General features: G+C 57.2%; 1 protein-coding gene across 4 annotated transcripts; it reads right to left on the reverse strand.

Annotated features, from left to right (window-relative positions):
• Positions 1–23: 23 nt before the first annotated feature.
• Positions 24–12,098, reverse strand: Egfl7 (EGF like domain multiple 7). Of its 4 annotated transcripts, none has more exons than XM_052724922.1 (10): positions 11,977–12,098; positions 7,179–7,269; positions 3,692–3,813; positions 3,359–3,475; positions 2,381–2,496; positions 2,103–2,198; positions 1,772–1,936; positions 1,051–1,115; positions 427–589; positions 24–309 (listed from the first exon to the last, which is right to left on the reverse strand). In XM_052724922.1, the coding sequence occupies exons 3-10, from the start codon at positions 3,769–3,771 to the stop codon at positions 287–289; spliced, it is 825 nt and encodes a 274-aa protein (XP_052580882.1). In that variant the 5' UTR covers positions 3,772–3,813; positions 7,179–7,269; positions 11,977–12,098; the 3' UTR covers positions 24–286. The 4 variants fall into 4 exon arrangements, with proteins under 4 accessions (XP_052580882.1, XP_052580881.1, XP_052580884.1 ...); XM_052724921.1 differs by lacking the exon at positions 11,977–12,098 and adding an exon at positions 8,859–9,019; XM_052724924.1 differs by lacking the exons at positions 7,179–7,269; positions 11,977–12,098 and adding an exon at positions 6,229–6,277.
• Positions 12,099–12,848: the final 750 nt, after the last annotated feature.

A 12,848-nucleotide genomic window follows, 5' to 3' on the forward strand; every position in this document is an offset into this window, starting at 1 on the left:
CCAATTCACCCACTGACAGCAGCTGAAGTCCAGGCTTTATTATGACAAAGCTAGAGACAACCCCTTCCTCACCTCTGGACAGGGTGCTCTCGTACCTTTTCTGGAAAGCCCCATTGGCAGAGTCACAAGACCCCACCCCCCAGGCCCAAGTCCTAGGAGCCTCCTAAGAAAGAGGGACAGACAAGCAGGGCCTTCTGCTCACAGGCGCCACCAGATAGCACCTGAACTCCGGCTGGAAGGGGATGTAAGGGTGGCATCTCAGTCCAACCTGGGTGGTGAGATACTATCACAGATCTTTTTTGCAAGAGCCTAGAGCAGGAGAGGAAAGAGGGTTCAAACTTGCAGATCTGCCCATCCCCCAGTGATAGTTCCATCCACCCCACGGGTTCCCTGGGATCTCTGCGGGTGGGGAGGTGTGGCACTCACAGGACCCCAGCTGCTCCTCCAAGAAGGAGACCTGCTCACTCAATGAATCAATGCGGTCCAGCTGCTGGAAGGAGTGGGCCAGCAGGCTGCCAGGGTCCTGTAGCCCATGCTCTGTAGCCCGAGAGGCCAGGCTGTGCAGTGGGGCCAGCACCAACTGCAGTTTCTGTAAAGGAGGTTGTAAAAAGCCAAGTGGCCCCTCTTTACCTCTATTCCATGGGAACGGAAGGAAGGACCAGTAGGGATTCGGTAAGTTCCCTACCGAGCTGTAGCAGTGGGGGACCCTGCTTGCAAACAGAAGGATCCCAAAGCCTAGCAGACACAGGTGTATGACATACCCAGAACCTAGCTAAAAGGTCTCGGGATCCCAGAGACAAGCTAGGAGAGTCATGGGGCCTGTGGTTTGATGAGACTTATCAGAGTCTTTGTATAACAGCCTAAGTGGGCTCTGAACTGTTCCTCCCAGCCTGGGGAATCCCACATAGTACCGCCTGGCATAGTAAGAAAGCCAGAATCCCTATAGCCCTTCCCCATAAAACCCCCAACCATCCCATGGTTTGGAACCACAGCCCCAGAGACTGTGGGGTCTGTGGACACCAGCCAGACCCACTCCCAACCAAGCCTCACCTGCTCCAGCACATCAACCCGGGACTGCAGCCTGTGCACCTCCTCCCTCACCATGCTGTCCACGCCTGGGGGCAGATCCAGGTGCCAATCAGGGGCGTTTCCTGCCCCCACCATGAGCTCTTAGCCTTAGGAAGACCTGTGTCCCACAGCTGTGGGAGCAGAGCCTGGAGACGCACAGCCTCTGGAAGTTGCTGTAGGTCTCAGGCCCTATCAAAGCGCACAGCTCAGAGTGGCCCCTGACCGCCCCTGGGTGCCCAGGTCTTGGGTCTTGCATGCCGATGGTGGTCCTTACCCAGGTTCGATGCACTCCCGGCGCTGGGCTGCTGACAGCGCATTATTACTCACGGTACGAGTTTGAAGTGTCACAGCGCGTACCAAAAGTAATAATGTGCTGTCACCGGCAAAGACACGGTGTCTCCAGGCTGCCAGACCCAGGGTGAGGCTCTTTTTCACTCAACTGGCTGAGATGAGGCTCCAGGTATACCTTACCTCCCCACAACACCTTCCAGAAACCTCTCCAGAGGAAAGTGGCCCCTTCTTCCCAGACAAAGAACCTCCCTCCAGCCCAGGATGTCTGGACTCAGCCCTCACAGCATAGTGCTGACCTCCACCCAGGGCTAGCTGCCCTCTGTGTCCCCTATGCTCAGCTCAACTACAGAACAGTGCTCACAACCCAACAACCACCCAAGTCAGTCACAGCAGGGTGGACAAGTAAGATTACCTGTTGAGGGGTTTGGGGCCACCAGGGGGGGCCCCTCCTTGGGCAGACAGTGCCTCCCATCTGCAGATGGGCTCTGCCCCTCCCAGCACTGGCACCAGTAACTGCCCACAGTATTGACACAGTGCTGGGGACAACTGGCCTCTCCGGTACTGCACTCATCCACATCTGTAGGAAACGAAGATGTCAAGCTAGTAGTGTCTACAGAAGGCAAGGTCCTGGCCACAGACCCCTGTGGAGACCCACCTACCATTGAAAACCAACTTCAACCAGCAGTACCCTAGGATATACAGGGCACCAAAAAGACCTCTCCTTCAAGAAGAGTGGGGCTTACCTATCTGGCAAGTATCTCCCTGCCATCCCACAGGGCAGCGGCAGTGGCCTGGGCGGATGCAACTCCCTCCATTCCCACATGGAGGCTGGCATATTGCTGTGGGTAGGAGAGGCCTGTCTGTCACCAACTCAGGAGGGTCCCCAGAGCCCTGTGACAGCCAGGAAGGGTTGTCCTGCAGTGAGGATGCACTGCCTGGGGGATAGAAGGCAGCTGGGCCTCTGCTGGGCAGTTGGAAGTGGGGTCTCTCACATGAGACACAGCTCTCACACTGCCCTCACCTGCTCCACAAGCGCCGGGGAGCCCGCTGGTCCTCTTCCAACCAGGGCAGCAGGCATAGTGAGGCCGGGTGGGAGTCGGCCCAGGGCTGCGGCGATAGGCAGTCCGGTAGATGGTTCTGGGGTGAGTAAGGGTAGTTCAGAGGGGTCCAACATGGGATGACCCGGGCCAGGCCTTCCTTGGGTAGGATACACCCTGCCCACCTCATCTGTTTGTGGATACCTAGCCAGCATCACTTTCAGGGTCTCAGAGGTTCCCTTCCCAAGGCCCAGCGCGCTTGGCACAGACAGGCTCAGCACACAAGCTTGTGTGTGCCACTCAATCCACCCAGCTCCTTATGACACACACTGGCCCAGGGAGTAGCACAGAGCTAGCCTCTCCTGCAGTGGTCACTTCAGAGCTGGCTGAAGTCTGGCTTGCTGTCCTTCCCTGGGCTAAAGCTGCTTCTCCAACCCCAGCACTCCCATAACTTTGGAGGCTCAGGAGTCTCTGAAATCTGGCATCTTGAGCACCTAGGCCTTTCTCAGGTGTTTCTAGGCAGGGAGGAGGCTGAGCTCCCCACATCAGAACAAGGACCGGCCTTCTTGGCTGTGTCCTGTGCTGCTCAGACTGTTCTGTTAGCCTGATGGGACATCGGATGGTCCACATGGGCACTGTCCCTATGGATGAGGACTTCTAGCTATCAATGCTGGGAAGGAAGGAGTAAACTCTCTGAAAGAAGAGGGGTACTGATGTGATGAGAAGCCCCTATACATATGGGGGATGCCCTTTAAGGTGACATCCTCTCAGGGGACAATGCTGGGCATGATTACACAACATCCCTGGGTACAGGCCTCCAAAGCCGAGAGGCCACCTTGATCCCTGATGTCAAGAATGCCTCACTGCTTTGGCTTCAGCTCCTCAGCTCAGGGTGAGGCAGGCTCTTGGGCTCCGAGGACTGCTTCTGCTTGGCAATGGTGGGGTGGGCAGTGGGCACTCACCGGTAAGTGCTGCAGGTTCGGTGTCCATCGCAAGTGGTGAGGAAAGGCTGATACACACGCTGCACATAGGACTCCAAGACAGAGCCTCCGGAAACCCCCACGGCGCACACTCTGCGGCTATAGGAGATGGGGTCAGCAGGGGGTCCAGAGCCGAGACTCTCCCAGCCCAAGTATGTGGAAACATGGGGCATGGGGGCTTCCCAATGTTGCTGGGAGCAGGATCTTCAGCCGGAGCCCACAGGGAATTATCTCCAAGTATTAGGGCCCACCTTGGGCAGGGTTAAGGGGCTCTGAACATGACCCCAGCACCCCAAGACCCAAGCCCTTGCTCACCTGGGCCTGTAGACATGCTCAGTACCACCAGCCGCCAACACTAGACACCATGCCACAAGCAGCTCTAGGGAGCCCCACATGGTCTGCGTCTCTAAGTGGGGTAGCCTTCTTCTTTTGGTGGCCTAAGGAAAAAGGTTGGGTCCTGTCGATCCCCTATGGAAACCCCAGCCCAGGCTTCCAGCAGAGTCTGTACCCACTTGTTGGGTGCCGAGGCCACCACTACCCCAGGAGAGAGCATCCAAAAGTAGTGCCAGCTCTCTCCTGCCTCTGGCTCATCTCTGCCAGTGAAGCTGGCCCCTCACCAAACACAGAGAGCTAGGCCTGTTCAGATCAGGACTCCTGAGGCAGGAGGAACCTGAATGCTGCTAGGGTCAGGGGCAAAACCCAGAGGGCAGCCGAGGCTCTGGGTGGTGCCTGGGCAACTAAGCCAGTCTCCCCGACCCCAAGCTGGATTGAGGGTTTTCCTGTATCTTCCACCATCTGAAACAGAATGCTGTGGATGGAGCTGAGATCAACACAGCAGGGGACTCTGGGCTGGTCAAATGTTCAGCAAGCCTGCAAGGCACTATGGATTTCATAATGTACAGATGTCGGCTACCTGCGGGTGTGCATGTTCTGACCAGCAGGGGGGGTCAACAGCTTGCAGGGGATACCTCTCTTGGACTTGAGTATGCATATAAACACCTCCCAGCTGCCAGGGCAGTGGTCCTATTGCATTCACGCCTGGGGCATAGTGGAACCCCCCCCCCATGTCTTTGGAGCCCATCTCCAGCCTTCTTCTGGCCGTGTGTTAGGGAGCAGGAAGGATGGTGAGGAATGCAAGAAACCCCAACCCAGGTTTAATGGTCTGTGACAACGCCAAAGGGGCTGAGTCAGACCTATGCAAAGGGGAGGGGCAGCTGTCCCACTGTCCTGCACAGAGTCAAGAGTGTGGGAGGCCTGCAGGGCTCCACTCAAGGTTCTTCTTGGTGCTTCCTAAAGGGGCAGCTCCCTACTCCCCAGACTCTGCACAGCCCTATAGACCCCCTACCCGAAAGGAATGGGCCAGGAGACAGGTGTAAAGGAGCCTGGGGTAATCCCATTCTACGAGACTCAATTTTCTCAGACACCACTAGAATATCTGAGGTCCCTGTCTCCATCGGTGCATCCAGTAGTAAACAGTGATGGCATTAAATGGTTACTGAGCTCTGGCTGCTGGCCCAGCCCCTACTCAAGGGGAGAGCAAGCCCCTGACTCCTCAGGGATACTCAGTCAACTCAGTCCTGCACCACAGTCATAGGCAGGAAGGTGATAGGGAGCCTCCTGCCTGTACCCCCTATCCGTTGAAGGAGGGCAGAGAGCTTTGAGATGAGTCATTGAGACTTAATGTGGGGGCAAGAAGACCACAGGGAAATATCCAAGCAGGAGTATGTCCTGCGGTCTATCTGAGCTGACTCAGGAAAATTAACCCTGAAGGGAGGGCACCCTCAGGGGAAGGCACTACCATGCCAAGCAAAAATCAGGTGGCCCTGAGGAATGGCGCCTAGAAAGAGATATAAACCAGCATATGACGCAGGCAAGGGGGTGTCAGAAGTTTGCAATTCCTGTGTGCCTAGCCCCTGGGGCCTGGAGGGTTCCTCTCCTGAGGTCATTGCCCCCACAGATCTTAGTCCACAGCACCTTCTTCGGAATAGGCTGTCTAGAAAGGGGAATGTGTTTTCAAACAGGAGAAGCAATTTTTGAAAAGTCATGTTTTGCCTGAGGCCAGCACAACACTGGGCCGGCAGCTCATTTCCTTTGGTGTTCAGTCACTAGGTGCCCCCAGCCACGCATCAGGCACAGGCTGTGGTGTGGCCTTCAAGTTGACAAGTAAGTAATCATGAACCCTTAAGTATCACCATGGGCCCTAGCAGCCATCTCCCCTTTCCACCTACCGCTCAACAGCCCCCAATGGGGGAGACTGGTTCGGCAGAGGAGGAGCCTGGACACTGTAGGGAGAGGGCCCTGGGTCCCTTTGCTGCGGGACAAGTGTCTGGACAACAGCACCCACGGATTGGTGTGGAGAGACCAGACAGGCATGGTGACCAGACGGACTAGTCTGGTCTGGTGGGGGATTCCTCTCCACGGCCTGGCTCCTGCCCCTTTCCAGGCTCCATGGTGGTAGGGGCAGAGTGTGAAACTCCCCCCCTCCCCAGGACTATCTGGCTGAGAGGTGGTGGGGAGGGGGAGGGTGGGCTGCTGCGACCATGGTGGAGGTCGTATGGCCAGGATGAGTAAGGGGAGAGGTGCCTCGGCAGCCAGCAGGGGTCGCCATTGCTCAAGGCCGCTGGCTCATTTTTTCCCGGCGGCTTCAGGACCCAGGCTGGGGCTTGGGGTCCGTACAGGGCCCAACCACAGCCCCCGCGCGCTCACCTCTCGGGTCCCTGCGATCGCTCGGTGTCGCCTGGGTGGCCAGCTCTAAGCTTGGCACCCGACAGTCCCGCTTACCCCAGACCCTCCCGGACTGCCTCCATACCCCTGCCCCCAGCGCCCCGGCCCCCGGCTCCCTCCGCACTCACCGCGCGGTCCGGGGCGCGCACGCGCCACCGCCGCCGCCGCGCCGTGGGGGGCCCCGAGTCCCGCCCCGCCCCGCCCTCGGCCCCGCCCCACCTGAAGCCTGAGCTCCATGGAGCCCTACCCCCTCCCCATGGGCTGCCCGCTCTGTCCGATCCCATTTTGCAGATAGGGAAACTGAGTCTCAGCAGCGGAGGCTCCCAAGAGCTTTGTAGCGAGTAAACCAGACACTGGTGGTCTAGATGCGATCCAGCCTCTGAGTGCTGCCGCCCGAGCCCCCTTCTTGCATCCTGACTGTCCCCAGCTCCGCAGCAGGATCGTGTGGCTGCTGGGGACACAGGACTAAACAAGTTCTAGGAGTCAGGAGGTTTTGAATGGCTCCCGCAAGGATCCGGCTAACTCTCGAGCCTCCTGATTGATGCTTGCTCCTGGGTGGTATTAGAAGACAACAGCTGACCAGACAACTAGATGCCAGGCCAGAGGTGAAGTCAGACTGGCCCTGCAGCCATGTAAAGGGTGGGCATCATGACACACCCAGCCCCAATACTAGACAGAGATCACTGGGCAAAGCCCAGATGAGAACTAGGTGTGACCACAAGTCTCCTTGGCAGCCACCGGCCTTTACATAGGGAGACCTGCCAGAGACCTCTCCTGACAGCCCTTGGCCACTTTGGTTGGTTGTCACTGCCTTATTTGAGACAGTCAGGGCCACCCCTGGTGCTCCTCCTATGAGCTGACAGCCCCCCACTCCCATCCCAGACTTCTGGGCTAGTCATCTTTCCTCTCTCCCAGGCTCCATTTCTGAATTTGTTCTGTGATTGTCCTGGCTCTTAAAGTGCATGAGCCTTGTCAATTTCTCCAACCCCAGCTATGTCTTGGTTAACACATGTTCCTGTGCATGCTTCTGCAAGGCAGGACTCCTGACTGCTATCCAGAAGGCTTGCTGGGGACTCACCTGTGGTCCGGTCTTCACTCATCCCCTGGGTACTGGTGGCAGACGTCCTTATGAGCAGATGGAACAGCCTGCGTCTTGCTGCTGCTGGAGGCTGTGGGTCAGAGATGGAGCGTGAATTGGGGTTTTGCTTACTCTCATGTCCAGGGCCTGGGAAGAAGCTTGGAGTCCAGGCTTCCATATAGCTATGGCATTTCAACCTGCTCTCAACCTACAGACCCCCTCTGTCTACCCATCATGTCCCAGGTTGATCTGGCCTAGATCTGCTGGCAGAAGCAGTCATTGACCACAGAAACCACAGCATGCCCTAGCTAGGGATAGGCTTGACCTGCCCGGCTCCCCACCATCTGTCAAATGTGACTTCTGCCTCCATCCCTGAGCTCCCTAAGGACAGGTGGGAATTCTGCTGAGTAGAACCGATGTCTCCCTCCCCTCACGAAGCCGAGTGCCCTGTGCAGAGCCTATACACTAACAAGAAAGGCCTAGCAGCTCAGAGCTCCAGCCTGGCCCACCTTGGTTGGTGCACAGGAGCTGAAGGGAGGGTTCCTGAACAAGTCCTCTCCTCTGTTCAGCGGCTACCACCCTGAACTAGAAATCCTCCTGGCAAATGAATCTGTACCTATTGCCATAAATGGGGTTCCTGGGTCTCCTGGCCCCCTCAGCTCATGCAAAGCACTTATTCAGTCTCAGCAGCAAAGAGCTGCACCTGGTGCTCTGAGGGGGAGAGCATCCTGCACAGCCTTTACCCCCACCCCCTTTTGGTTCCTGGAGCTGTGATCTTTTGAACCTCTGGCTGGCGGTTCTCTTTCCAGTCCTTTGGGCAAAGGGCGACTTCGGTAGCTTTCACTGGTCTCTGCCTTCACCTAGGCCGAGACCTAACCATCTTCTAGTCTGAAAAAAGGTGTGCTTCCCAGAGATGCCACTGCACGAGGGTCCAAGAGGCCCCACTGTGGTTTGGGGGCCTGGGAACAGGGTTCAGGGACTAGAAAGAGGGAGCATAAGAGGCTTCACCAGGAGCCAAGATGGACCGATAAGATGACTCAGGTGACCAACTGCACCTCATGAAGCTGTCCCTAAGCCTGAAGCCCAAAAGAGATGGGCTCAGCCTTAGCCCCACGTTCTGTGCCCCTCGCTTGGCGTGCATGGCTCATCCAGGTTACAAACGTGGCTTTAGGGTTCCCACTCTTGGGGCTGATTTCTGGCCAGCACCCCCATTCTCCAGGAATGCTCATTTACTACTAACGACAAGCTTAGGAGACCCCAGCCCTGTCTCAGAAGAGTAGAGGGCATAAGCCTTGACCAGAGAGTCCTGCTGGGCTGAGCTCTGACGCCTACCCAGGGGATCCTCCAAAGAGAAAGAGTGGGGCCGGGAGGTAGGTGGGTTGGGTACCATGCTGCTCTCAGCTTCTCCTTTCAGGGGTTGGTTCCATGCTGCTAGACATCTAGGGGTGAGGTGTGGAGTCATGGTTGAGCGCCCCCGCCCCCCGCACGCCCCAACAAGTGCTAGGCCAGTAGACCCTACGTTCTCCTCTGCTAGATAGGAATGGCTCACAGTGAGGACAGCATACCTCACAGTTGAGCAGACCCAGACCCAGCTGATGGGTTCTGCAGCCATCTCACGGGTCCTGGGGCACTCGGGGCCCACTCCACCCGCTCTCTACCCTGCAGGGCCATCCTGCATACCTGATGCCGCCCAGGCCTGGCCGTGGCCATCTCTGCTGCCTCCATGAGCCACCCTGCCCTTCAAGGGAGCTTCTGCTGCCCAAGACCCCTCTTCAGGTCTGCCCGCCTGTCCTCTCAGCTTCAGCCTTCCTTGGGGCCTGCACAGCAGCCTGCTGGTGCACAGAGGCTCCTCCCGGGTAAGGAAGGGTGGCTTTTTATGCTCCATCCCGTGTAAATCGGGATTGGGATGGGCCCTTCCCTCCGGACTTCCTGTGTGTGTTCTCTGCTGATAACAGGGATCCGTCAGTGAACAAACAGGAGGCCAAGGGGCTAAGGGGGGCATTAAGGGAGGGGGGGCTGACCAAACTGTGGGGGCGGGGGTTGTTGTTCCCCTGGGACTCCAGGGTCTAGCCCTGAAGCAGCCCGAGACCCAGCCTGTGTTCAGGGACAACCTGGCTGGTGACAGTATGAAACAGAAGGTGTAACCAGGTCCTTCCCATTCCACAGAGGTAATGGGACCACAAGACTACGTCCATGAGAATGACAGAAGGGGTCTTCTACTTCTTTGGGACACAGGACCTAGGATCCTCCCTAAATGTGTGTGACACTGTGTAGGTACCTGAAAGGGGAAGCCTGCCCCACTGTGTCCAGGAACTAGTGCTGGTGGTATGCAGCTGGATGGGAACCAGGGGTGGGCAGGACAACCGACAGATGGTCTGAGAATAGCTTGTTCTGTGGGTCTCAAGGCCCAGGACTAGGGCAAATGCCAGCTCAAAGTCAGCTCAGACTCTTCTAGATGCCAGGCTGTTCCTTCCAGGAGAGCTGCCCAGGCTGACAGTGAGCCCCCCCCCCGCCCCCCCAACTCCAGAGGTGTGCAGATAGAGCTGAAAGCCTCCAGGCCCAGTTGACACAGGCGCTCTGGGATGACTATCCCTATGGCCTGAGGGAGCAAAGGATGCTCTTAGCCTTTCCTCCCTTCCCTTACGCCCAGCAGGCTGTGAGTGGGAGAGGTCTTTTTGTTTGTTTGTTTGTTTGTTTCGAGACAGGGTTTCTCTGTGTAGTTTTGGTGACTGTCCTGGATCTCACTCTGTAGACCAGGCTGGCCTCGAACTCACAGAGATCCACCTAGCTCTGCCTCCCAAGTGCTGGGATTAAAGGCATGTGCCACCACTGCCCGACTCAGGGAGAGGTCTTTCAGTGGCAAAAGTGGGGCTTTGTAATTCCCTAGGGTCCCAGTTCCCAGTGTGACACTCAACAGTGGGAGACTCCTGTGGAAGAGGATGGGAGGACAGCGGTACCAAGGACTGGGCAGCTACCAAGAACATGCACAGACCTCAGTAACTGAGGGCACCCAGAGCAGAACTTCTCCACCCACGGCTGTCCTTATGGTACTGGCCTTACTTGGCTCAGCCTGCCCGGTGATGCCTGGGGCATCTCCTTTCTGTGCCCTACCTCTCTCCCACCCCACCAAGCCGGACAACTTGGGCTAGGATGGAGGTGGGGCAGCCTGGGAGCTTCCTGGTGGAGTGCTGAGTGAGGTGCTGTCCCCAGCCTGTTGTTGCTGGCTTCATCATCTACACCCTCCCTCTAACATGGCCGGGGGAGGAGACTGCTGCAGGCCTCCGCCTGGGGGCAGGGAACAGGGCTCCAGCCAATTAGGATAGTACACTTCTTTTCCCAGAGCTCAGTTTCCCCATTTGTCCCAAGGGCACGGGAGAGGTGATGGTCAACAGAGTCATGATGGTTGAAGGGGCTCATGGCATCCAAATGTTGTTGGCCTGAGGGTCTGGAGATAGCTTTTAGAAGGTATTCTTGTCCTAAATGCAGACCTGATAGGTGGAGGCCCCATCCCTAACTTCAGGCACACACACTGGCCACACCCTCAGCCCTTTGTTGCCTTGTTCCACTTAGCCTTTGTTTCCACCCAAGGGCTCATACTGTCCACAAGGGCCAGAGTATCCCACCAGCAGTGGGAGCCAGATCCTAGAGATACCACTCTCATGTCACCTGGGCCTGCCTCTCTGTGTCCCAGCTCAACTACTGAGCCATCTGCCTTCCCCTCATTCACAGAAGGATCAGCAAACACTGGACTGGCTAGATTCAGATCCTTTCATGGACTGAAAGGGAAACTGAGGCTCAAAGAGGGAAGGGACTTGGCTGGGTGAGCAGCGAGGTGGAGCAGAGCTGAAACAGGTTAGCTCAGGAGCAGCACCCTTCTTCTCTCGGGGAGCTCAAGTCAGTCTGGGAAAATAGTCCTCAGACTTGGCTGTGCCGGCGATGGCTGAGGGTTGCAGAGCTGTGATCCACCCTCCCACTGGTGCTCAGTGCATAGGAAAACAGCCAAACTTCCGGGGGCGGAACGGGGACCCCAAACCAGAGCCCCACGGGTCTGCCTATGGAGACCTGTGAAGGACTGCACACCAGTGTGGGTAGTCATGCCAACCTGCTGCCCGTGTGTCTGCATTCCTCTCCTGATAACTCTGTCTCCCCTACCCCAACCTGGCCAAGACTGAGACACACCCAAGAAAAGAGATCCTTGGTTCAGAGCCTCAGCATGCCGGCTTGCCCTGCACGGTCACCTGAATCTTATCATGGGACCTGACTCACAGACATCCCTCAACCCCAGAGACAGATACAAAGGCAGACTGGAGTCTCACCTTGACACTGGGTGTGTCAGGGACAGAAGAAGGAGGGACTATCAGGGGAGGAGGAGGAGCTGGCTGACGGGCCCCTGGAGGTGCTCAGGGACTCCCCTCCCCACCCCTGAAGTACCTACCGTTTCAGGCCCTCTTCCCACTGGTGGAACTTATTTATAGTCATTGCACATTGGAAGGACCCAGGGGCACCTCCTACTCAGGTCTGCCATCACCCATCGTCACTAGGGCACCCCACATACAACACCCCCCCTATCTCCCACAACTCCTGCAGACTGGAGACCAGATGGGCATGGCCCATATCTGTGCCTGAAGCTCTGGGTCAGGAGCCCCGCCCTGATTAAAGTGTCACTGAAGGCAGGAACTGCTGCAGTCAGGAAGCTACTCCCCACACCGTGCCTCAGTTTCCCCATGTATCGCAACTACCTTCTAGCCTATCTGCCGATGCTCTGAGGTTGATGGTTAAAGGAACATGGTTGCCTTACCTTCCCACAGGCCAGGTAGGGTGCAGGGACAGAGGCTGAAGAGAGCCCCCCTGGTCTCCCAGGACTCTCCTTGGACCCCTCACCGCTGAACGTCTGGCCTCTGCAGCCCCAGGAGAGGGAGAACCTAGGTCCCGGCAGAGGCCTGCGTGGGCATCTTGGACAGTACAAGGCCGAGGGGCAGCAAGGCCCAGATGTATGAGCCAGCTGCACTTCAGGAAGGAAAGACCAGCACACTGCAGAGCAGAAAGATGGGGCTTCCTGTTTATCTCCCAGCTTCAGTGGCTGGCCTAGGGACAGGATGGCTCTGTCAGCTAAGCCTGGGCCCAACTTCCCATCAAAGGATGCGCCTGCCTGAATGACCAGTCCTCACTGAGGGCTGAAAAGGACATGACTGGGTAGGATGCTGCATGGACCGGTAGGTAGTTCAGCACTGTGTTAAACGAGGGAAGGAAGCTTACACAAACAGAAGTGAGTCCTGTGGCATGACCTGAGCTTCTATGTCCCTCCCTGCCTGCCCTATCCCTCCACCAGGCACCGTGGGTTATGGATGTCTAGTGCATCCTGCTCCCCAGGAGACACTCTTTCTAGAGAATTCCCCCAGTCAGCTGAGGCTGCAGAAGCTCACAATTTACCCAGGAGATGAGAATGAGGGCCCTGCACCTGGAGCCCAAGCATAAGCAGCAGAGGTTGCTGGGGGACACTTGGCCCTGCCTCCTCACTGCTCTCTTCCTGGAGACCACCAGGTGACCTTTGTGATGCTCTCCACTCCATGTGTAGGCTAAAGGCTGAGAGCTGTCCATGGTCTGCCTATTTGGCCCTCAAAGTGTCCCATGGCTGGGAGGGGCCCACGACCTCTCCTCATTCAGCCTCTG

The sequence above is a fragment of the Peromyscus californicus genome, unplaced genomic scaffold (genome assembly GCF_007827085.1).
Source record: "Peromyscus californicus insignis strain IS unplaced genomic scaffold, ASM782708v3 Scaffold_7__1_contigs__length_154581171, whole genome shotgun sequence".
Lineage (NCBI taxonomy): Eukaryota > Metazoa > Chordata > Mammalia > Rodentia > Cricetidae > Peromyscus > Peromyscus californicus.